General features: G+C 51.1%; 1 protein-coding gene across 6 annotated transcripts in view; it reads left to right on the top strand.

Moving 5' to 3' along the window:
- Window positions 1–26,049, top strand: part of SYT7 (synaptotagmin 7) — a 146,921-nt gene that overhangs the window by 53,925 nt on the left and 66,947 nt on the right. For all 6 annotated transcript variants that reach the window (XM_019547316.1, XM_019547317.1, XM_019547318.1 and 3 more), the window contains exon 2: window positions 14,775–14,878. In XM_019547316.1, coding sequence (XP_019402861.1) covers window positions 14,775–14,878 — 104 coding nt within the window. The remainder of the gene's footprint in view (window positions 1–14,774; window positions 14,879–26,049) is intronic.

Here is a 26,049-nt window from a genome sequence, read left to right as displayed (position 1 = left end):
CCACTTCCGTGCCACCCAGCAGGTCATTTCCTAGGCTGTAGGTGTGCTGGACATTTTTCCTCCCTAGATGCAGCACTTTGCATTTCTCCATGTTGAACTGCATTCTGTTGTTTTCTGCCCACTTGTTCATACATCCTGTCTAGTCCCACATGACCTGTCCAATCCTATACACCTTACCCAGTTCCATGTGCACTGTCCAGCCTCATATGAGCTAACCAAGGCCAATACATATTGCCTGATGCTCACATGTCCTGCCTAAGGCCTGTGCCACCCATCCGGTCCTATCAAGGCTCTCCAAATTCCATACTTTCCACCTGGGCCCATATGGTCCCTTCTGCATGGTCAGTCTTCAGCCATGCAGCTGTTCTGACCCTATCACATACCTTTGCTTCTGTTACAATTCATTTGGCATTGATTTCATCCCTTCGCCCCCAACACATGTCTTATAAACCTTAGCATGCTCAGTTCAGAGTGCAATGCTACCATCCCTTTCTATATAGTCTCAGCCTTCCCACCTGGTCCCTCTAGACAAGAGCCACCATTTCTTCTCAACTTATTCTGGACTCTTCTCTATGGCAAACTTACTCTGTGGAGCCAAACTCAGTCCCACGGGAGAAAATTACATTGACTTTAATGGAGTCACACCTGAGCTGATCTCTTCTTTTCACCGTGTAATTGCTGAATTGGCTTGGTGTTGGTCTTTTATAGGTTCATCCACCAATTGTCTCAAGGCACTTTGCAGACATGAGTGAGTTGTCTTGGCTTCTTGCAGGTCAGGTTGTCACCAGTGTGACAGGTGTTTACATCTCCTGTGTCTGTCCCAGGGAGAGGAGGAGTTAGATTAAACAAGAGGGATGGGGAGAAGAAAGAAAAACTGGAGTGTGATGGAAAGAGTGGAGGAGGATGTTCTCCTACAGAGGACTATTAATAAAAACTGCCTGTCTGGCCTAGGAATAGCACCTGCCTCTTACTGTGACAACAACAGTGCCATTAGTACAATTCCCCAGGATCCCAGGAGGCCTTCCCACTCAGGACACTGACTAGAGATGTGGTGACATATCAGCGGCCCTTGGAGAGGAGTACAGTCTACAGAAAGCTATGGGCCGAAGGCGGACAGCCACGGGCGGCTTTCCATGTGTCATGGCCAATTAGCTCTTGGTTTCTTGATATCCCCTGGGGGCATTCAAATGAGCTGGTGCTGGAGGGAGACTTCAGCTTCTGACCAAAAATTACCAACAGAGAAATGCAGCTGCCTCCAAGGATGGAGTAGGCTCTGGATAAAGGGTTCTATTCTAAAGAGCTGCCTAGAGGTATGGTCCTGGGCCTTGGCAGGGCATGCAAGTAACACTAAATCCCCCCTTCCTTTTTTTAAGCTGAGGCAAAGCTGGGCTTATCTCAGTAGTGCTGTGCTGTGGTGGGGATGGGAGCTTGGCAGAGTGAAGGGACTGCAGGACCAGCAGAACTGGCTTGTTGGCATGTGACTTATTGGCCTCTGTTGATCCCAGCAGGGACTTGAGGGTCTGGAGTGCAAGTTCTGTCTTAGGGAGTTCTATAGGGAAAGGCAGGTAGTCTGGGAGCCAAGGCCCTCCCCTGACCTAGGCTGGAGCTTTGCCACAGCCTGGCAACCAAACTGTGGTCATGCTGGGGGATTTCCAAAGAGACTGCTGCTGGGAGCCGCAGGTGCTATGATGAAGGAGAGTGCTCTGGCACCTGTGCACATGGAAAGTGGGACAGAGATGTGTGCTAATTGGCAGCTCCCAGCAATGAGAGCAAGGGAGGAGGCATTGTTAATAAAACACAGCATTGTAACCTGCTTCTAGGCACCCCCTTCGCCCTCAAGCCTGGTGCGGTCCACATGGTGCCACTGGCAGCCAGCCTGGTTGTGCATGACCCAGTGGAGCAGTGTAGCTGGCCCCATTCAGGGCAGTGCTGAGTGAATGGAGAGTAGCCAGGAACAATCTGTTTGTGTTGGGTGTGCCTGACTCTTTTAGGAGCATCATTGTGGTCTGTGTGCAGGCTGGGGCAGGCTAGCATTTCTATGGCATGATGTGGTGGATACCAGAGGGGTTGCATTATGAGTTGGAGTGGCTGTCTCTCCTGGAGTGGTTCCTGGAGCCACCTAGCAGTCTGTCCAACAAGTTAAAGGGCAAAGAGGACACCCCCTGTAGTCCAGGAAGGTACCATGGAGGGGTGAAGCCTGGCTGGAACTCCTCCATTGCTAAGCGAGATTCCCGGGAGGGCTCTGAGAACCATCACTGGAGCAGCCCCTTCCCTGGTCCATTGCCATGTGTTTGGCTTCAGTTTGGGCTTGGTTTGATGCATGTTGAACATGGTTGTGACCTAGCTTCCCAGCTAAGAGCGGGGTGCAGTAGCTGGCACAACTTGACTGTGGACAGATGCTCATGTGCCCCAGTATAATTTGTACTGGGATTTTATAGTGATGAATTTTACAGCAGGGTCAGGAACAGACAGACATCTCAGAGGAGTCAGCACTATTACAGCACCTCACCACTATATGGGAGGAGAGCAGGTAATAAATAGCTTGGGAGCATTTGCAAATAGCTTTGCTGGGATGAAAGTGGACAGAGGACACCTACACCAGTAGTAAACTTTTCCCCCTTGTTCTTTCCCTTTCTCCCATCCTCCACTATCCAAATGCCAGGAGCAGTTAGAAGCAAATGCAGATCTTTGCACTCCGTTGTATCTGGGTGTCCACCCAGAGTGGAGGCCCAGCTAGGGACAGTCTCCCTGAAGCATTGCACTGCACAGCCATATCACTGGCACACAGATCACCGCAATGAAGTTGGCCTGGCTGTCACATCACAAGACAGACTCAGAGTTTTGCTCTAGCTTATAGCGCGGGCTCCGCATCTGTTGCCCAGCTGAACAGTGACAGTTCCCCAAATGCTTAGCTTTGCTCCAGTAACCCTCATACCACGGAGACTTTGACTAAGTGGCAGATACATGAGGCTGTCACACCAGTCCTGACCCTGCTCACCAAATCTCTCTCTATACATCTTGTAGTGCTCAGCACAGTCGTTTCGCTGAAGGCAGCAGCTAAGCCCCTGCTTTGTGCCTCAGAGAGGGACAAGCAGCAGTTCATAAGAGGGATAGCTGAGCCCTGGTGAAGCAGACGGGGTTGGTGTTCTGATGGTCCTACAGGCTTCTTTGGAGAGAGCGGGGCTTTGCCCCTGTGTACCTGGGGACAGTGTGCTTGCTCTTTCCTACCCTGTTTCATGCAGCACTGTCTATCTCAGTTGTTCCTGTGGCCCTTGTTTCTGCCCCATACAAGCATTTCATAAGAACAAAAGGACTGCCGTTTACTGGGTCAGACCATATGTCCATCTTGCCCAGTATCGTCTGTCACACAGTAGTAAAGTGGATGCTGAAAGGGGGAGTGAATTGGGTATAACCAGGGTTTTTTCCTACTGCTCTCTCTTACTTGCAGTCTCCAGCATTTAAGGTCTAAGAAGTTCTGATTCAGAGGTTGTATCCCTAACTCCCATGCTCAATAGCTACTGATCCCCCTGGCCTCCAAGAATATGTCCAATTCCTTTTTGAATTTGGCTAAGCTGTGAGCTTCCACAACATCTTGTGGGAATAAGTTCCACACTTCAGTTACCTTCTGTGTGGAAAAAGAGCGTCCTTTTGTTAGTGTTAAACTTACTATCTAATAGCTTCATTTTTTGTGCCCTAGTTCTCATATTGTGAGAGAGAGTAAAGAATAAATCCCTCTTTACTTTTGCTGTCTTGAACATTTAGTTTCCCAAGGCACTAGGAAGTGCTCCCATCCCCTGTCCACAGCTGGTAAAGTGAGGCAGGAGGAGTGCAAGCTACTTGCCCCTGGTCACACAGGGAGTCTGTGGCAGGTAAAGGAGATGAATCCAGGTCTTCCACCCAAAAGCAATACCATATCTCTAGGCCCATCCTCCCTCTTTTGTGGGGAGACCAGATCTGTTAGTCTGTACTCTGTAAAACATTGAGCTCCATCCCATGGCAAAAGTGTCCCCTGATTTCAGAGGGGGTCAGGGCAGGTCCCTGGTGACTTGCAGGGTGGCAGGTGCTCTAAAACCATGAGAGACAAGAGTGATATTTATTGCTGCAGCGGCCTAGTCAATACTATACCACCTTATCATAGAATCATAGAAATTTAGGGTTGCAAGGGACCTCAGGAGGTCATCTAGTCCAACCCCTTGCTCACATCAGGATTAACCCCAACTAGGTCATTCCACCCAAAGCTTTGTGTAGCCGGCTTTTGAAAGCCTCCAAGGATGGAGATTCTACCACCTCTCTGGGTAACCTGTTCCAGTATTTTACTACCCTCCTAGTGAGAAAATTCTTCCTAATATCTAACCTAAAATTCCCTTGCTGCAACCCGAGACTGTTGCTCCTTGTTCTGTCATCTGCCACCACTGAGAACAGTCTGGCTCCATCCTCTTTCAAACCTGCCTTCAAGTAGTTGAAGGCTGCTATTAAATTCCCCTCTCAGTCTCCTCTTCAGACTTCCAAAGCCACAGCAGGGGGACAGCCCAGTGTATCTTCTTGTTTCATGTGCATACAGCACAGGGAGGACAAATGTCCTAGCTAGGCAGTGTCTGAGGGAACAGTCCCAAGCTGTGTCTGATGTTACAGGGAGTGAGAGGGTGGGGGTGATGCTGATGGACACACTGTACCCTGGAGAAGGAGGGTTACTGCCCCTTAACTTATCATTTGGATGCAGGAGAAGCATCTCTCCCTGCTAAGGCTGTCATGATTCGTACACGCATCCATTTCTTTGGGGAATTCCATTCCCCTGTTAGCCTCAGTTACAAAATCTGAGGATGAATGAATCCGATAAAAGTTTGGAAGAAGTGGAATTATTTAGTTTGGAGAAGATACAACTGAGAGGGGGATTTGATATCTCTTCAAATACCCAAAGGGTAGTTATGAAGAGGATGGTGATAGATTCTTCTCTGTGGCCGCAGGGGACAGGATAAGGAGCGCTAGTTTTAAAATGTAATAGGTTCTGCTCAGGATGGCACAAGCTGCATGTGTGCTGTGTGTCAGGTAAGATTATTATTACACTCGTACTTCGGACTCTCTCCCTCCCAAAATCACAGGCTCCTTGTGCAAAACAGTAGACATTATATAAACAGGTAATGAAGGACAGCCCCTGCCCCAAAAAGCTTATGTTCTAAACAGATGTGAAGAAGAAAACCAGGTGCAATGGGGTCCAAAGGCGCTGAAAGGGGAAGGGACTTACCAAGGGCCAGGCAATTGGTCAATGGCAGAACCTGGAAGTGGAATTCAGATCTCCCAATGCCCCAGCAAGACCCAAGGTGCTGCTTCAAGGCACTTCCCTGAGTGCGGGCGGGGGGTGGGGTGCCAGGAGCATCTTTCCTGGCTGGGTGCAGGATCAGTGCTTCATTCCCCTCGTTCTCCGACAGGCTTTTCCATCATTTCACGTGGCCTGTCTCTCAGTCTTCTGCCTCTTCATCTGAACAGCCCAAGGACCTGATTCCACCAGGCCTCTTTTATGTCTTTATGGGAAGGGCCCCTTACAGATCTGGTTGGTTTAACACTGAGTCTTCTCAACACCAGCTCTCCCCGCAGAGGGAGTGTGTGAGCAGGGTGATTACACTACAGGTCACACAGGCTGTTTTCTGCTGCCAGAGGAGGCAGAACATAAGAGCAGCTGGGAGGCTAGAATAAAGGTAATAAATGGCCCAGTTTGTCTGGGACAGCCTAGGCTTGGAAAAAAAGAAGCCCTGATATCCCCAAAGAAGTGTAAAAATTGTGATTTTGTCCCAGATTAAAATTTTTGTTCAGGAAAAACATGGCCTCGCGATGGCACCAGGCAGCACCACAGTGAGCTGTGGTGCATCTGTGCCAGGGACTCAAACTCCTGAGTGTGGAAGAGGTAACTGCTTTCGCAAGGCTGTACAAGGGCCAGTGCCAGCTCTGCACTACTACTTAGACCAGGGCTACTGTAACTTAAGCAGCCTTGGTCTAGCAAGACTATTATCAGAAGAGGAGGTCAGATTCTCAGCTGATGTAAATCATTACAGCTCCTTTGTGATTAATGGACCTACCCCAATTTCCTCAGGCAAGGGAACACAGAAGTGGCTTTTGAGCTACCTCATTTTCCCCACCGGGGCTGCTAGGAATGAGTCCCATCCTCCTCTGACTCCATCTTGTGATTCTGATCCTTGTCCATGCCCTGCCCCGTGTTTGGGAGATGAGGGGACCAGGCCTGAATGAGCCTGCATGCAGGCAACCCACACAGCTAGCAAGCAGGAGCCCACTCTAATATTTTTCCTACCCTCTGTCTTGTGCCCTAGCTTTGTGTCATCACTGAACCTAATGCTTTATTCCCTCTTGCTTCACCCTCATACCCTGTATGCATTAAGCAGAGCCTTTACTCAGTGATGTTTTAGTCTGCTTCCGAAGAGGCTATTGCCAATTCAAAAACCACTGGGGCATGTTATAGTAGTTTAAACTGTTCCCTCCACTGGGGCAGCACTTGCACTGATCTAAGGTGAATCTTGTCCACTGTTCTCCATTCAGGAGGCCCTCTTTTGTCCCTGCAGATAACTCAGCAGGCTTCTGGAGTCCTGCCTAAACAAAATCACCCTGTTAATGAGCAGGTTGTGGTCTGATCCATCCCTCTTCCAAATCACAAATAGCTGGAGGCCTGGGCTTAGCACTGAGGAGTCTGCTCTTAATTGCTGGCCGCCCTGATGAGTAGCTGTTTGTGTGATCATGATGTAACCCTGCACCACAGGCAATTAAACCTGGCACTTCTCTGGGTCTTAAAGCAGGTTCCTTTTCTGCCTGAGTCTCTGGCACGGCCAGAAGCTGATCATCAACCTCTGTCTGAAGGCCAGTCCCTACCTCAGAGAGGGTTACAGCAGCACCTAGACATAAGGCCCTGCAGTGCTTGGTGCTGTACATGTGCCTCATAAGAGACAGTTCCCAAGTCAGGTCGCTTACAGGCTGAACAGAAAAAGGAAGATCAGTATTTCCTGTGTGACAGACTGGGACCCAAGTCACGAAGTGGTGGCATGGCTTACCAAGGTCACACCACAGAGTCTGTGGCAGAGCTGGAAAGCAAAATCCAGTTTCTTGCATCCTGGCCACCGTCTAAGCCACAAGATCCTCCTTCCTTACTGAGAACAGGCCACAAATTTTTCCTTTGGAACCTGATCCAAGGCCCACAGACATCACTGAGAGTCTTTCCATGGGCATCAATGGGCTTCTTGAAACAGGCCTCTGAGGCCCCTGTGACTCCATGATGCGGCCATTGCTTGTAGGCAGTTCAGCATCCTCATCAGCTCCTTCATGTAAATTATATCCCTTCTTCTCTCTAAATCGCTGATCTAGCCCTTCCTGAGTGTCTCAGCGAGGGACATGCCCCTGTCCCCATTTGAAAGCTATACTGGGTGCCTCTGGAAGTACAGTCACTGCACATGGTGGGTTTCACTGATGCAGCATTTAGCCCCACTGGGCTTTCCAGACCCTGACAAAATATAGCCTGAGCCCAAGAGGCTCATGCCAGGCCCCGAGGCTGCCAGACAATTATGCTCTAAGAATAACTTATGCCTTCTGGAAGGGATTGATGGCTTAAAGAGGGGCCCTGCTCTCAGCCGCACTTGCATGGCTATGGTATAGAGTTGCTCTTGTCCTCTTGTGGCTGCAAGCAGAAGCCTAGCAAATTTGACTAAGGAGGAGGGGCAGAGCTGTAGCAGAGAGAGATTTGAACCACTGAGGCTACAGGCTGGGAGCTTCCCTAGGGGGGAGATGTTTTTGCTCAGCCAGAGATTAGGGTCTTGAGATGGCAATAACTGGTTGCCACCCCATGGCCTGTGGTGTACAGGGATTGCATGGGTGTGATGGGGCAGGAGTGGGGAGGCCATAGGCTACAGTGAGGTTCCTTGGGGTGCAACAGCAAGAGGCATACATCCCAGTGGAGTTGCATGGGGTATGGTGGGACAGAAGAGAGACTGTAGACTTTGTTGGAGTGTCTTAGGGTGAAGACATTTGGGATGTGACAGGGGGACAGGGACATGATACTTATACCCCAGTGGGGTGTGAGAGGCCAGGCTCATGGTCATAAACCCCAGTGTGGTCATGTGGGATGTGACAGGGTAGAAATGCAGGTCATATGTCCCATCAGGGTGTAATAGGCATGGGAATTTGCGTCCTTCCATTGAGTTTGCAGACTGGAGCCCCTCCACAGGGACTTCAGTGCCTGCTCCCATTGATAATCTGGTACCCACAGCCGGGCTCTCTGCCTGCTGTATGCTGGTCTGCCTGCCACTGTGACTGCGTAGTTTTGGAATTCCAATGCCATGATAGAGAATTAGCCCCAGGCCTGAGGTAATTATTTTCTCCTTTCTTTCCCAGCAGTGCTGTAAAGGTCTCCAGTCCATAATTGCCAGCATCACCCTTAGCATCTTTCTCACGGAGGGACACAGGGCTGGCTGCGCTCCAGTGCATGGGGGAAGGAGCTGCTTTTAATGATGAATTATACCTTTTTGTTAACAGCACGGCAACGTTGTTCTTCAGCTTCTTCCACACCTGCTGATGAACACTGCCCGGGCTGGGTGATTTATGAATGATGCCAGCTGGCTGACTGGCTGGCTGAGGGGCTATCTTCCTTGACAGCAGTAAGAGAAATGCTCCTACTCCGCGCCCCCCCCTCCTGCCCTCCCCCAACACACACACAACTTTGGCTGTACTTCCTGCCATCCCTCCCCTTTCCAGCATCCATGTGCGCAGCATGATTGGACTCTCAGTGGCTATTTTGAGATGCCCAGATATGGCACTGGCTGGGGGGGATGTGGGGATTGGAGCTGTCCACAGCATGGGCATGTTTCTGGTGTCGATTTTTCAGATCACTCAAAGTCTGCCTTGCATTTATCACTGCAGATACAGCAGAAGGAAAGCTAGGACTAGCCTGAGTTTCCCTGGTGCTGAGCTCCCATTGTCTTCTTGGTGGTCAAGGCTGGGATATTCCCAGCTTTCAAGGGCAAAAAGACCTGTGATGACCTCCCTGTATAACCCAGGCCAGGGCACTTCTCCCAGCAGCTCCCATGTTAAGTACATAATTTCTGGGTGAGGGGGGACTGTTACTGTTGGAGAAACACCTGGGCTTGATTTAAATGTTTCAAGTGACAGGCAATCTATCCCCTCCTGCTGGAAACTGAGCCAATGTTTCATCCATCTCGTTCTTTCACATTTGCTTCCCACTCCCATTTAGAACATGTCAGGCCTTCATTTCCACTGCCTCTATTGCCAAATCATATCCATGCGCTTCCACATAAAGGTGTGATGAGACTTGGGGCCAGTACATCTGGCCAAGCATTTGGGTGAGGGCAAGTCACCTTATCTCTCTGCCTCTGACTTCCCCCCCAACAGCAAAATGCCTCGAGATCTCTAGATGTGGGAGAAGAAAAATACTAGATTTATCGGTCCTCTTGTGAACAGCAGTGCCAGTGCTGAAACTTCCCACCTGCCTTTGCTACAGGGGAACAAACATTTGTCTTGGGCGGAAAGCTCTCCACTGCTGCAGGAACTGTGCGGCACATCTGACCTCTCTCTTTGCTCGTCTATGTTATTTTATTATCACCACTGTTATTTTATTTTATTCGTACATGGCATCTTCCATTAAAGGACCTTCTAGCCTGCAGCGCGCATTAATTAAGTCTCCTCATACCCACAGGAGATGGGAGATAAGATCAGTGCAGTATAATAGGGGTTGCTTGCTCTCAGCTCACACCTCTGGAGTGGCTAATTCACAGCATCATAACTGTTTGAGACAGGAAGTGGAGACAAATCTACCCTGGGATTCTTAAATTGGAGGTCATGACAACCAATAAGTATTATGGGGTAGCAGATACCCTTCTTTTCCTAATGGCTGAGAGGCCTGGAGGAGGGCAGTATTGAAACCCTTTGTGTTATAGTGTGGGATGGCTTGACAATCTTTGGGGTAGTTGTAACAATGGGGAGCTGCACTATTTTTGCCCAGTTTGGAATTAGGCCTGGGTGCTGGGGCCAACACGTACTTATTTTTGAGGCCAACACCAGAGGAACCGTGGGAACCTCGAGCATTCAGGAGCCAGAATTTTTATTTACAACTATGACAGAGGAGTTCTTCAGAAGTCAGCATTCCCTGTATCCAGGGCCAGTTAGGTCCTGTAGAACAGAGCAGAACATGCTTCTCCACCATCATACTTTGACATCCAGCCACAACTGACTTGTAAAGAGAAGTGTTCACCACCACCCACCCCCAGCCAGGTCCCCTCCCACCCTTGTTGCTCTTTAGAGGTTTCTTTCAGACTTGCTCACTCATGGCTAGCACTGTGTGAATAATTGATTTTTTTCGGCCTGCTGCCTGAACTGAAAAAATTGGGGAGGAAGATGTTTCAAGTGGAACAAAGCTTCTTATTTCACTTGGCTTGTTCTTTAACCTCTTTTATTTAAAGTTAATTTAGGTAAATTTTGAAAGGCCTGCAAAGGTCCAGACAGAATGCTCTGAGTCTTCCAAAGAAATAGCATTTCCAAGCAGTGTCATTTGATATAAATCTGCAAATTCCTTCAGTTGCACCAACCTGCATGCGTCAGTGGAGAAGAGTTTTGCCCAGCTCTGATGCTGGTCTCCCACTCAGCTCATCCCGGATCAGTAGGTGGAAACCAGCCAGTTCCCAGCACAGTGCAACCCAGCCCCAGCTGGCTTTTTACAGCCTGCAGAAATAGGATGCATCAGGCTGGCACAGATGTGGGACAAGCTGAGCCATCACACATGGGAAGGCAGTGGGAGCCTCTTGTCCTCACCAGACCATTCCATGTTCTCGCTGCTCCCTGGCTTGGTGCCACCTCCCTTGCCAACAGAGAGTGATGAGCAGTCACTTCAGAGCTTGCTAGCTTGGGGTGCATGCCCCAGGTTCTAGCCTGTGGCTGCCCTGTTGCTGGTGCCAGGAGTAGATGGCTTCATGGCACTGCTGGCTCCCTGGGGTTTTGAAGCAGGAGGTTCATTAGTCTCTATGCTTGCCCCACAGTAGGGAAGATTCTTGAGTACCCAGGTCTCCTACTCCTCCCCCTGCGTGAGTCCTGGGAGCTGCATGCCTGGGCAGCTTCCCACCCCACCAAATGTAAGCAGCCCTGACACCCTTGTCTTGCTGCTTCCTTGGCAGGTATGTCATACAGGTGGCTGCTGCCAGCCCTGCTCCCTCTTTTGGATGCCGTGCACCTTTTGCAGCACATAGCTCCATGGTGTGTACGTGGAGGGAGGGGAAGGAGGTGGATCATGGCTTTCTGTGACAGTGGGAACAGGAGGAGCCAGGGAGTGGGGAGCTCCCAGTTCTTCAGTGGCCTGTTTGTGACTGACCCACCAGTGTCTTCTGTGCTCCCAGTTTTCAAACCTTCAGGCAAGGACCTGGCAGCTTGAGGAGGGAGGGGTGGTGATGTCTCTGGGGCCACAGGATAGTGCTAAGCAGAGGTGTTTGGCTGGGAGTCAGCGGCATGCTCCTCAGAGCACAGTGAATATGGATTGGTTAATTATTAATAGGTGATGATGGTACAGATTCATTATACATTAATGCTGATTGTTATTTACCCAGTGCCTTATGTGCGTTAAGGGGCCACAGAGTGGCCTCCCATGGGAAGAACTGTGATATCAATCCCTTCATTATTCAGAGCAGGACAGGCTAAAGCAAGGGGCTGCTGGGAGCTGCCCTCCAGCCCTGGACCCTCAGGCACTAGCTGGCCTCCAGCTGTGCCTAGGCTTCCAAAACCAGGCCAGACCCTACCACCACTCCAGCATGAGCCTTGGTGCTGCAGGGTAGAGCTCCTTGAGGCTGGGATCATGGCTCTATGTCAGCATGTGCATGCATGTATGAATAACACATGCATACAGATGTGTGTCCTTCAACCAGGTCTGTAGCATGCACCTGCAGGGATCAATGTCTACTGCTAGAAAGCCACTCTGACTTTGTTCTATGGCTGACAGGAAGCATTTCTGTCTAAGGGGATGCCTGGTTCTCTCTTTGTGTCCTCTGCCACAGAACGGGGCTGGGACCCTGCTTGCCCAAGTAGCCTTCTGGCACAGCAGCCAGCAGGGAGGAAAATGAAGAGGCGTCCTGGAATACGGAGCCCTCTACTCTTAGCTGTCAGCTTCTACATGGTCCTGGGATGGCAGACATCTGCAGGGATCAAGTTCCCACGTGGTTTAGAGATGGACAAACACGTATGTCTGAGACAAAAAGGGTCCTATGGCAGGGTGCCTGCTCAGCCTAGAGGATGAGGACTTCCAGGTCACTGTTTGCAGTCTGACATAGAGCAGGGGTGTCAATGGATAGATTCCCTTTGACTAATGCATGGGCTTTGAGCGATGACCTCTGTAGCCATAAAAACAACTCTGGCGGTCACAGCAGAGACATAAGGTATGGCATGGACTGGGGAAAATATGCTACTCTGTCCACTGGTGCTGGTCTGGGTCAGAGCAAGATAGGCTGGTTAGGAAGTGGGGAGATTTGCATGGCTTCTGGGGACATGGCGTGTGTGGCTGCCTCCCAGCCCTGAGCCCAAACTCTGACATTATTTGAGGCGATTAATAGCAGGGGTTACCAGGGTAGAGGAGTCCTGTTTTCAGGCTGGAGTAAACAAAGGTGACTCATTCTCTAAAGCCAAAGAGCTTCAAGAGCTGGCCAGACAACACTTTGAAGCAGCCAGGCCCTTTTAGAATGAGGCAGGCAAGAGGTGGCTGCAGCACAGAGGCTGTGGCAGGCTTCCCCCATGAGTCATTTCAGTCCAGGGGAGTGCACCACAGCTAAGTAGGCCAAATCCAGCCTGGGTGTAAATCCAGTGTGGTACAGATGATTCAGCAGCAACAGAGGGATTGCTTCACCAGGGGAGGCCAGCTGTCCACTCAGTCCTATATGCAGTGTCCATCTGCAGCTAGTACCACCTGCCTTGCCCATGGGTGGCAATAATGTACAGACTTAGCTATGCGGAAAAGTTCTTTCTAAGCCCAGCCAGGTCATGGGTGGTATGAAGGCTTTCGGTGCTGGCAGTATTTCTTCTGAAGTCTGTCTTCACCCCTTTCTGGAGGAAGTGTCTGGTTTGCAGTGTCACCTGCCTTTGCACGCTGAGTTGGGGTTTCCTGCTAGCTGGCTGCAGTGACACCTCGGCATTTTCTTTGAGCGCTCATGGTTAATTTAGAGCTCATCAGAGCGTACAAGCAGTTCAGAATGTTCCTTCCGATGTGCATTACCCTGCACTTATCCCTGCTAAATTGCAGCACCCATTGTACAGCGCTAATCTCCTCCATTGACGAAGTTTTTCCTTGCCACGTGTGTTAGACCTCACCAAACATAGCAAATGCTGTATCATCTTCATATATTGCCCCCTCCCTTTTGGCCCAGGCAGCCTCGCAGCCTATGCCTCTTTCCAGGCTGAAACAGAAACATTCCTGCCTGCCCTTTTGCTCCTGTCTCTCAACCGATTTCTAATCCAGCACATTGGGCAGCATGAGGGCACTACCAACCCTGCAGACTCAAGCCCCAGTTGGTCAGAACTCCACCCCACCATGTCGCATTAGAAGCTGTAACACTGACAAGCTGCTGTCAGTGTCCCTGCTGCTGCTCTGATGGTGACCTGCTGAAGAGTAGGGGATAAACATGAAACGTCCGCTGGGGGGGACACCCTGATACCGTCTGACACTGAACTGTTTCACCTGTTGAAAAAACTGAATTTCTTTAGCCACTTCACACCGCCATGCATAGTCAAAGCACTTTAGAAAGCTCATTAACCACTTCTCTTGCACCTCCTAGGTCTGTTTCCTGCTCACTCAGTCCAGACTTAGCCAGGATCCCCCACCTGTTTAGCATGATCATGGCTCCCTGTGACCTATTCACAACACCACTGCATGCAGTTTTCTGGTCCCCCCAGCTCAGAACCCCCTTTCTGGTGCAGTGACTGACTTCTTCCCAGAAGTCTAATGTGCGGGAGAGGGAAGAAATTCCACTGGCCTGCTACATCTTTGTAGCTACATCCTTGCTCATGTTTTAAAACAGTTAAATATGCATGACAGGTTGTATTTGGTATGTGTTGGAGGTCACACAGCCAGGAGTGGGGAGGGTCCTAGTGAGACTGGGAATGCCATGTAAGACTGGAGACAGTTGTCATGGAGGGCAATATACTCCGTGCTGTGCATCTCGTTGAAATGTGCTGCATCCTGATATGAAATCCATGGGAACATATCATCCACACACGCATCATGGGCAGGACACGCTGTACCCACAGCCAAATGTAACTTCGTACATACCAAGCAACTTGGTGGGATTAGATGCGTGTAACTGAGAAGAGGGTCCTTTCTGGGGTGGGGGCTGTTTTCAGCTAGTGTTTTTAAAGCACTCACTACAACAAGACTCTGAGAGCCCTCTAGCACTTCTGCCAGATGTCTCATATCCTTCTGGCGTGTCAGGTGCACCAAAGGGATATGTGGCTGTCACTGGGAGGTATGCTGGTCAGCACAGCATACATGAATACATAGTGGGGTGCGGCTTTGGTGTAGCACATCCTGCTTTGAGACCACTGCTGGCTAATGTTAGTTGGGATACTGTGGGATGCAGATGTGTGGCCTGAAATACCAGCAGCTCCCATGCTCTGGTGTCAGGGGAGGAGGCAGTAGTGGAGGTTTCCAGTCCACGCAGTGACCCCCCCACATCTCCCTCCCTGTCCTTTTATCGTGGCCCCCACCAAGAGGTCTAACCTGTGGCTTCTCTCCTCAACAGGAGCGCCCTCCCGTGATGTTCTCCTGGTCTCAGCCATCATCACCATCAGCCTTAGTGTCACCATTGTCCTGTGCGGGATCTGTCAGTGGTGCCAGCGCAAACTGGTAAGTATTGGAGGTCACACAGCCAGGAGTAGGGAGGGTCCTAGTGAGACTGGGAAGAGAAGACTGTCAAGACCACTGTGCAACCCATGCTCACTGTGGGACTGGGAAGGGGTCTGATAGCACCACTCATCAGTGATGTTGCAGCCTCATGCCATGAGACATGTGGCTCAGAAACCAGTGCAGGCCCTGCCACAGACAGAATGCTGGGGAGCCAAATAGCTCATCCAGGGGAAGCAGAAAGCTAGACTGCTGGGAGAGGGATGTGGGTAAGAGGATGGCCCAGCTGTGACATCCCCTGGTGACTGTGTACCCCTGCCTGGCTCAGGCTCTAATGTTGCCCTCCCTTGTTCACTCACCCACCATGCCTTGTTCTTATTAGAGATAGTGTAAGGGAGGCTGCCCATGGGCTTTAGAGTGAGCCTGCATCCAAACAAATCACCATTGGACCCCTCCTGGACCCCCTTATTCTCACCTCATCCCTCAAGCCAAATAGCCCCTCTCATCTTGTCTGTGCCTCTGCAGGGGGCACGTAGCCTTAAGGGCTCATTGCATGGCTCTGTCCTTCCCTATACCACACCGCAAGCCTTGTGGATATTATCATTTCACACACTTGGCCTCCTTGTGCCCTCGGAACCCCTGGTCTGTCACTCAGCCTCTTTGAGCTCTCCAACCCACCAGTCCCACACTGAGTCCCCTCTGGGCTCCAGGATCCTTTGTTCCTACACAGCCCCTCTCTCTGGGGTCTTAGGGCCCTGGTCCCATGTGCAACCCCTCTCTCTGGGCTCAGGGACCCTCTGGTCTAGGTCTCAGCCTCTCCCTAGGCTCCTTGACCTTCTGGTCCTTCACTCCATCTCGGCTCCTGCACTCCCTGCGTGGCCCCACTCTCAATCCCTGGGCTCCTAGGTTACTGGTTCTCTAAATGGGCCTTGAGCCTGTCCTCAGAAGGGCTCAAGGCTAAACCCCAGTGCAACTTAATAAAAAGCACCTGCGTCCTCTCTAGGCTTAACAGAAAATCATGCCACCTGCCTAGAAAAAGGAGCCCCTCTCTGCCCCAGATATGTGGTCCTTGTTCCCAGGCCTGCAAAGTCACTCCCTGCTGCTCTGCTCCTAGGAGCTCCTCACTTCCTGGCTCGCAAGGCTAGACTACCAGACCAGCTCAGGCCCGGTGCTTATATAGCTCAAGCCTGACCTGCTGCTGGCCTGGTGAGTCCTTAATCAACCCTTTTCATTACTTGCAAGCTGCCTTTCAGGCTGCTTGCCCCCTTAAGGGAACAGCTGCACCTCAGTGCCCTGTCACACCCAGTAACAGTTGCGCCCCTGACCTCATTCTACTCATCTGGGGTAGTGGATCCTCCCCTCTGTGATGGCCAAAGGACAGTGATGATAGATCTTGTCCCGCCCTATGCTCAGTTTCTGCAGCTGATGACCCCTTCTCTCCTGAAAACACAGTGTAGTGCAGCCCCAGTGCAGTCATCTGAACAGATGCCTACCCTCAAAATGCAGTGCTGGGCAGGCCCAGGCAGCACAGCCAGTGTGCTGTGGGGAGCAGGGCAGTGCTGGGCCACTCCCATGCAGAGCACTGTAGACCTCTTTCCAGGGAAAGCCCTCTTTTCCCCAGGGAGCTCAGTGCAAACCCCTCAGTTCCCACAGAGCACTGGGTAGCCAAACATTGTCCCAGGACTGGGGCTGCACAGACTGGTACTCAGAGACTGCAGCAGGGGAGAGGTCCCAGTCCATTTGTTCTCACTGCCCAAGGGCTTTCACTGCTCAGTCCCTGAAAACTCCAGGTACTGTCACTGCCTGTCAACCAGTCAGCTCGACTTCGGTATGGCAGAGAGCCGGCCACTGACCCATCACCCTCCTCCCATCGCATTTTTCCCTCTATTCCTCCCTCTTGTTTCCTGTCCCTCCTCTCCTTCTGCTCATGCAGGCTCAAGCCATTGGGCCAGCAAGCTGCTGTAGCCAGCTGCAACTGCATACTTCAGAGGAAAGGCAAACCTTCCCAGAATGCACCTGACTGAGCCCAAGGGGGGAATTCTCCCCTGACCCATGTGGCAACAAGCATCTGCTTTGAAGCGTGACAATTCGATTACCCTGCCTTAGCTGGCACAAGGACATGCTTGAGCATCTTCTGGAGGGGTTCCCTCCCACCTCCATGTATGGAGAGGTAAGGTCAGTCAGGACAGTCAGTGCTCCCCATGTTCCACTGTGAGGTCCCAGAGCCCCATGACCCCCAGAATGATTGTGGGTTGGATTTGAATGCACAAGCAGGCTGAGAGCTCAGAGGGGGAGGCACCAGCAGGACACTCCTGAATATGCCAGACTCCTGAATATCAGTCCTGTCCCTAATACAGAGCAAATCCTCAGTCCCTTGCAGCCTCGGGGCATGTCTTTTCCTCCAATTCTGATTTATCTCAGCTCCAGCTGGAGAGACCAGTCTGGGTCACCTGCCCTGCAACACATGCTACTACTTACTGTTGCTGTGGTAGCCTTTCTGGCAGGGAGAGGTTGGAGTATGCCCCCATCTCTGGTGTGCTAGGCACAGACTCCACCCCCCAGGTACCTCACCTACTGGAGTTTGAGCTTCATTTGGGCCTACAGGGGAGAGAGGCCAGCCCACACAACTGCATGGCTAGCATTGCAGCCCTCTTACAACACATGATTTACTCCAGGGAATCAGCTGTCCAGCAGTATATGCCATCAGCTGGCCCCTTGCCTGTCTGTCTCTAACCCGCACTCCAGTTATATCTGATCCCCTTTACCCAGCACCGTGAAAAGCCTGGATGGAGAATTGGGAGTTGTAGCGATCATGGGCTTTGATAAATACAGGTATACATGGATGAGAAGAACTGAAAGATTATCATTATTATGGAGCAATAGGCAACCTCTTCAGACCATTGGTCTTTCTCTAACTAACTCCTTTAACTGAAGGACCATCTCCCAATTCCCAACTTCTGTAGTGTTCTAAGTAAGGGAGTCTCTGTAAATGATAACTTTGACCAGTGCAGGAGTTGCCATTTACATGCTCTTGCAGCTAAGAACTTCACTCCTGACAATGGGGCAAACTTCAACAACATATGACCTTAGGCAGAGGATGGGCAGGGTTCCCGGGGCAGAACTGAGGTCATTGTTGGGAGCTTCACTGTGAATTTCTTTAAATTCTAGAGTGCTTTTTACACCTCTGAGTATTCTCAGGGTAGTTTTAACAGGCAATCTCTTCTCAGTTTTTAGTCAACTTTAACAAAATTTCATGTTGGGGAATAAGATGTTCCATTTAGACCCGTGTTGATGTGGCCATTTCTGACTCATAAAACCACGAAGAAGTATCTCTTCCATTCACACCGCTTCCTCAGAAAGCAGCAGTTTCATTAATTTGGAATCTCAGCAAGAACCTTTGCTTATTAATTCATTAGGATTGTTAATTAAATAGCAGAGTGACAAACAGAACATCCTTAATAGCAGCCCTCCCTTTCCCCAGGAGGAGAAAAGTGGAGTTCCTTGATATGAAAACCCGCTGCCAAAAATTAAATGTAATCAAGCTGTTGGGGTGCTGGTGAACAGGACCCAACTGGGGGAGAGTAGATGTCCCCTCTGCCCTGTGAATAAAACAGGACATGATTTTAATAAGGGAGGAAATGTTTGAGGCAGAGTGAGAGGAGTTTGAGGTGAGGGTCAGAGGAGGGTAATTTGGGGTCCTGGCAGGAGGCAGTGTGGATGATGAGAGAGGGAGAAGGGGAGTCCTCTGCGGTGCAGAGTAGGTGCCTCTGGGTGTGAGAGGGGGAGCTATTTCCCAAGGGATCCTGTGCTTAGCAGTGACGCCACAGCCCGGGATCGGCATTTGTTGAGCAAAGCTCAGCAGCGGCTGCAGCTTTTATTTTGCTCTTTAGAAGATGTGATAATTGAATGTTTTGGTGGAAATGTTTGTGCAGCATAAAGAGAAGTTTTCAAAATAAATATATATATATTTGTGATGAATGGTAATGATCTGGCCCCTCTCCTGCTCAGCTCTCACTGTTTAATGAATGGCTCGTGGGGAGAGGTGCAGGGGAAGGGGAGGGGCGTGCAGCCCGCTCTGCATGGCTGCTGTGCCCTGGACTGGCATTAGTGAAGGCACTGTGAACACACCTGCCTACAGCACCCTGCAGCCCCCACCTGTTCATGTTTGCTAAAATGGCTTGCGGCTCCCACCTGCCCAAATTTCCCAGAATGCCTTGCAGCCATCAGCTGCCTGGGTTTCCTCAAATATCCTGCAAGTCCCTACCTGCCCAGATTTCCCAGAATGCCTTACAGCCTGCACCTGCACACACCACTCCTGGGGCCATACACCCCCACACAGCCTGCCCAGATTACCCAGAATGCTTTGCAGCCCCCTCCCACACCTAGAATGCCCCCACACTTGTCCAGCCCCCCTGAGAGTGGCCTACATGTCCAAGCAACAGGAACATGCTCTGCTTTGTTTGCTTTCCAAAGGAAGCCTCTCTCCACGCAGCTGAGATTTAAACTGGGTCAAGTGCTCAGAAAGCGGCTATTTTCGCTTTTTCTTTATCGAAACAGAAAACATGCCAATAGAAACAATTATCTCTCCCCTTTCAAATGCCACTGTCTCCCTAGGTAGTGAAGAGGGAGAGAGACACACACCAGGCATCAATAATAATTAAAAAGCAATATCATTTTTTTTAAACCTGGTGGTAAATGTAGACAACATCTCCCTCCCTAGAGGAGCATTCGCATGATCAGCATCTCCATGCAGAGACAGCGCTCCTTCCCCAGCCCCCCCAAATACTTCAGCATGTTTGCAGACCAGCTTCTAGCCAAAGACTATCATGTTTCCTCACGTGAGTTGAGGCCCCCTGCACCCTGACTTAGTCTGGCTGGCTTTCCCACAAGCTACAGAAGGGGAAAGCAGCTATAAGGAATGCCAAGGAGAGCATCTACATTGTACAAACAAGGGAATTAAGCAGCCCTGTTGCTACATTAATAAGTAAGGAGTTTTGTCTGGGAGCCAAATTAATAAAACCAGGAGCCCAGGAGTAAGTGAGATGCATCAGAAATCTCCCTGTGCAGAGAGAGCTGGGCCTGAGGCTTGTTCCAAAAGCACTCCTGTCAACAGGCGCAAGAGAAACAGATGCTCGCTCTGATGGGAAAGACAGCCCCATTTTCTGCTTGGGGCCATAAGGGACTGCTGCATGAGGAGAGAAGGCTGGGTGAGTGGCTGGGAGGGGCTGGCTCCAGGGATCTCTTGCCTGAGCAGCCTTAGGAGGAGGGTGGCTTCCTCATTCCTGCTAGGAAAGCATTTCTGTGCTGCTCCCTGATACACACTCACACACGCTCTCAGATATGTCCCCATTTATGGTGCCCAGGCAGCCTCCCTGGAAAGCGATTGCCTTCTGCCTGAATAAGTGCTGCTAGGCTGAATCCCCCTGCCCCCTCCCTGCCACCTCCAGCATAAAACCAAAATAGCTGAGGCAGGCAGAGAGAGAGAGAGGGAGAGATGTGTTGTGGTGAAGGCCAGAAGGTCCATGAAGCACCAGGTCCTCTAGCCCCTGTCCCATACATTGCATTCTCCATTCCTGTGTCCATAGTTCCTGAAGCAAAATTTCCCCTCGTGTCTAGCCAGCCAGCCTCCTGGCTCCCTGCACTCCACTGGCCACCCAGACCCAACTTTTAAAGAGCATGGCTGGCTCTACAGCACTCCCCTTCTTCCTTGTACCAGAAACATAGCAGGAAGTTGGCCAGATCTCCCTGACAGCAGCTGCAGCCCCCTTGCTGATCCTTTCCTCCCAGTCCAGCCTCACCTACTCCCAGTGCCTTCTTTCTAAAGGGAGTTAGAGAGCAGGTAATGAGAGAGTTAATGCCAGCCACTGCCGCATGTGCCACCTGTTTGGAGTCTCCCAGTGGGGCCAAGAGCAGCAGCTGAAGAGGAGGAAAGGTCACAGACGCCGCAGCCCATCGGTACAACACGCCGCGCAGCGTAGGCAGCACAGAATTTTAACGAATGATTATGTTCTTCTGTCGGGCTAAATTTAGAAGCAAAACCAAGAAGGTGAAACCCTTTCACCTTCTCCAAAAATGCAGCTGAAATGTCTGCAGCCAGCTTCCTGCTCGCACCAGGTCTCAGACCTGTGTTCAGGGAGGCTGGGACAAGCTGGGACCCTCCTCTCCCACCCCCAAGCCATGGTCCACCCCCAAGCCATGGTCTCTCTGTCTAGAAAGGAGGTTGATCTATTGATAGCATGTGGAGGCTGGGGGTGACCTGCAAAATACTTGATGAGACAGGCTGTTTTGGTCTCTGGCCTGGTTGCCAGCTTGCAGTTCTGGCTCATGTACCATACCCGCAGGAACAAGTGGATGTCTGGCATCCCCCTTCCCCATATCTATTTCTTCTCATATAGGGTCTTCCTTGCCACCTTCTCCATTCTGGATACCCAGAAGAAAATGCACATGGCTCTCTGGATTTTTTGGGTAATCCTCTTTGGAGTGAGGAAGACCAGTGCAGTGTACAAAAGCACTGGTAACAATGCTGACTTCATGAGTACCATGTGCCACCCCATGGAGAGGTGGCACGCATGCCACAGACTCAACCTCTGGTTCACCTTGGCCTCCTTCTTCTCCCAGGCCCTCCTTATGTTCAGCTCAGGGTTGAACTCCACCCCAAGTATCTTAACCCCCTTGTGGGGGACTGAGACTCCCAGGGACTCCAGGTCCCTCAGCTTGCCCATGTCCAGGCAGGTGCTTTTGCTCACGTTGAGCCTGGCCCCCCTGCCACTTTGTAAACCTGTGTGTGCCACAGGGCTTTTTCTACTGCATGGTAATTCTGGCACAGGATGTTCAAGTTGTCCATGTAGGCCAGGACCTTGCTCTCTTCCTTGTTTCCTCTGGGTATCTGGACTCCGTGCATCCCACGGTCCTGCCTGATGTGATGGGTCAGGGGTTCAATGGCACAGATGAATAGGATCGAGGAGAGTGGGCAGACCTAGCGGATCCCCAATTCTATCATGATCTGCACACTCAAGAACCTGTTGACAAGCACCTCGCTCCTTACTTCCATGTACAGCATCCGTATCCAGCCAGTGAAGGTTGAGGGGACACCCATTCACTTCAGTTTCTTGAAGAGAAATCAGTATGACACTCTGTCCTAGGCCTTTTCCAGATTCAGGTTCAGCACTGCCACCTTCTGGCCTCTGTCCTGTTCCAGCTGGAGTGCATCCCTCAGTTGCAGCAGGGCCCCATAGACCACACACAAGTGGTCCTCATGAATGATGGAACCTAGGACAGATTTAAATCGCTCATCCAAGACTTTGGCAAGAAGCTTATAGTCAAAGTTCAGGAGGGTGATGGGCCTCCAGTTCCTCAACTCTTCCCTCGGACCCTTCTTGTGCAAGAGGGTCATGAGTCCCTGGTCCATCCCAGCCCCTTCTGCTCCTTTCCAGCTGTCCGCCCATTTCAGCCTGGATTGTGAGGAGGCAGTGGTCCAAGAAACAGATGTGAAGAGGGCTTCCCTTGCCTACCGTTCCTTGGGGAGGAAGACAAAGTCTATCTGGGTTTTGGTTTTCCCTGCTGGGCCCACTTGGGTGAAATTTCCCCCAGGGCCTTGGGCTCCTTTCCCAGTGTCTCCTAGGCTGTGGTCCTCAACCAGCTTTTGCAGTTGCTTGGAGAACCTGTCCATGCCTACCCTCTGGGCGCTGCTGACTCTGTTGCCCTCACTGATGGCGCAGTTGAAGTCCCCTGCGATCATTACTGGCTGGCGGCTTGGCCATGTTTTCTAGAAACTCGCACCTTGCTTTTGTGTGGGCTGGCTTGCATACGCACAGAACTTCAAAACCTGTCCCATTTGGTTCTGTGGTGGCTTGTTCCTGTCCTGTTCCCTACAGCACCCCCTGCTAGGGGAGACTGGGGCGAGATTGGGGCTAGCTGAGAGGCCCCTTCACAGCCAGTGCTCATGGTCCACTCCCTACAGCATCCCCTACTGTAGAAGATCGGGGCTAGAGTAGCTGAGAGCTCCCTCCGCAGGCAGCCCTACTGTCCCACTCCATACAGTGTTGCCTGCTGGGAGACATAGGGACCAGCCTGGCTGAGCGCTCCCCGGTTGTGGTGCTCACACCCTAAATCCTCCAGTGACTTGCCTTCCTCTTCTCTCAGGCTTGCTGTGCATGGGTGTCTCGTTGCAGCCATCAGACACCCTGTGATTGGGGTAGCTCATGCATTCACTTAAGAGGGCTGAAAGGATGGGAAGGATTCTGTCCCTTTCGCCACCTGCCCCAGGGCTTCTTTGTTGCCCACCCTGAAGCCTCAGCCCTTTCCACATCCAGTGCTGGCAGACAGAAATGGACAGTCTCGAATGGCCCTCCCCACACTCCTGCCAGGAACCCTCTCCAACATACCTCCCTCCCCACCAGGGCTGTGACTGAGAGAGGAGCTGTACCCACCCCCTGCATTCCTGTCCAAGGCTCTGTGCCTGATTTATGCCAGCTGAGGGTCTGGTCCTCCAGGCCCTTCCAAAAGGCTTCACCTGCCTTCCTGCATCGGTGGGTCAGTCACAAGCCACAGCACAGTGCAGGCTAACGAGTCGGTGTTCGGACAGTATCTGGGTAGCTTAGGCCTGTGACTGAAGATCAAGCTCCCTAGAGTCAGAGCTGTCCCTGGGGGCGTTCTGACTGGGCTGGGGTCAGGAGGTTCTGACCACTGTGTGCCAGCAAGTCAAGTTCATCCATCCCTTCTCTTCCAGCACCCTGTTAATCAGCATCTGTAAAGGGGTGATGCAGGCTTCTTACCCTGGACTGCTTACATCATGTGCACACCATTATCCTACCCCCATCTCAGGCCCCCTTTGGGCAAGACACCCTGACTTCAGAGTTGCCCAGCCTGGACCATCCCCAGCTGTCTCATGCAGACAGTAAAAGCAACATACTATTGGCCAAAAGTCAAGGAAGGGGGAGTGGGGGGCCATAGCAAAGGCAGAAGAAATGTGTCTAAATAGCAAAGTGGCTAGATTTGCACTAAGGAAAGGAAAGCCCACCTGGTGTGACACTTTTGTCCCTGTGGATCACACAGGAAAAAGTCCCTGGTCTGTACATCAGTGACAAAGCTGGGACTCTTGGTCACCTAAAGGAGGATGTGTGTTTGCCTCAGGTTGGCCTGCTGGGCCAAATTCAGCGCTGGCATAAGCACAGAGGCTACATCCAGGCAATGGGGGTGAAATTCAGCTTTCTGTATGAGGCAGGGGTCACATCTTCTTTGCCTTCCCCAAAAGCTCATCCCTTTGCAACCATGGCAACTAATAATCCATTATGCTGTCTGCCCTAAATCGCTTTCATCTGACCCCCATTCTCCAGTGGAAATGACAGCAGCAAAGTTAAATCCCTGTGACTAATGCCACTGGGGAAGTCATTGCTCTCTTTGATGTCCTTGAAGTCTGGTTAGGTAGCAAGGGGCACAAAGGAAACTCTCTCTCCCGATGGGCTGCTCCAGGGGAGCAGAGCTGAATTATGGACCAGGCTTTAGATTTGACCATGTTTATGGATGTGGTGTTGAGCTGAATGACATAGGACATATTCTTCAGCTTAGAACAGGAGTCAGGTGCCCTTCTGGCTTGTGTCTGAGACCTCAGTGGCCAGGAATAGTTTGAGTGATGGGGCTGCCTGGAGGCTGAGCTAGCAGAGCCCGTGGCTCCCTCACACCTGACCAGTCCTGTTAATGGAGCTTGCCAGAGCTGTGCACTGCTGTGGCAACATCTGCTTCAGTCCACGACCCAGAGAATTTCCAGGGCAAGGCTGAGGTGTCTCTGGGACCTGAATGCATCAACTGATGCAGATTCCTCACTCCACAGGCCAGGCCAGCAAACCCAGCGCTGTTGAACAAGTGTATGCATGGATCTCTTCTATCACATTGGCAGAGCCTGCAGCCTTTCTCCAGCCGTGGGGGAAGGGAGAGGACAGAAGTGGAAAATGGAGTGTCTCTGGCACACCCAGCAGGTCTTGTGAGGAGCACAAGCCTGTGCCTTGCGGCCAACAAAGGTGACAAAGTCTCCAGGTCGCACTGCCTGAAATAATGTTGGCAAAGGTTCTCAGCTCAGCTGGGTCCTGACAGGAGCTCTCCAAGGTTCAGGAATTCACAGTGGCCAGTTCCAAAATTAGCCAGACAGCCTTCCAAGGAGCATTCAGGGACACAGACGTGCCTGCAAAGGACATTTGCAAATTCTAGGCCAAATTCTTCCTGAGGTGATGATTCCCCAAAGTGAGGAGATGGAGAACATCTGTTTCCCACATCCACCCTTGTACCTGCCTGCACGACCTCCAAAAATCTCTCCCCTGCCAGATCATTGCACACAAGAGGTTCCCTTTGTTCATTCTCAGGCCTTTTCTCAGCTCAACTTGGCTTGATTATCCCACTACATCAAGCAGCCTCAGCAAGTATTGCTTGCATGCAGCTACTCAGGGATAAGAGAAATATTGTGGGTGGGGTCAGAAGCGGCAGGGAGAGGGGGTGTTTCTAAAGGTTCATGTTTGACACTGCTAGTTATACCTCCCAGCCTGACCCTGCTCAGGATGTCATTTAAAACTGTTGTCCCCTTAGTTCTGTCCTTTTCTGATGGCTCTCTGAATGCCACTCCCACTCCCAGTCCAAACCATAGCCACTCTTGTACTGGCCCCTGACCTCCTTTCAGACCTGGCTCCCCTAGATCCTTCACACCTGCTGCCCTGCTGTTCTTGTCATCCAGCCCTGATTCAGATCTGAATCCACCTTCATTACTCATACCCACCCTGAGGCTAGATCCAAAATTCTCCCTGTCCCTCAGGCTGCCTTATCCCTCTCTGTCACCACACCCCACAATCCAGATCCAAATTCCCACATTGTCACACCCCCTAGCTGCTATCCCACTTCCTGTCATTCCTTTCCACCCACCCCCCAATGGAGAGCAACCAGATGCTGAAGAGCACTCAGCAAGGAAAGGCTTTCTCTCTGCACCTGGGCGGGATAGCTTCATCTGCTAATTGTTCACTAATTAGCATTAATTGTGCTCTTGTCTGCCCTGGAATCATGCAGCACGTTGAACCTGCCATCAGAAATCACAACAAAGTGCCCTTATTATCAAGACCCAATTAGGAACAAATGCACACTTCATTATCTTATGACTTTAATTTTTTGTTACTGTGAACTTAATTAATTAAAGT

Source organism: Crocodylus porosus, unplaced genomic scaffold (assembly GCF_001723895.1).
Source record: "Crocodylus porosus isolate Cpor-Errol unplaced genomic scaffold, CroPor_comp1, whole genome shotgun sequence".
In the NCBI taxonomy this organism is placed as follows: Eukaryota; Metazoa; Chordata; order Crocodylia; family Crocodylidae; genus Crocodylus; species Crocodylus porosus.
The sequence above is the reverse complement of the archived record's forward strand: the minus strand, read 5'-3'. Positions and strand labels throughout refer to the sequence as shown.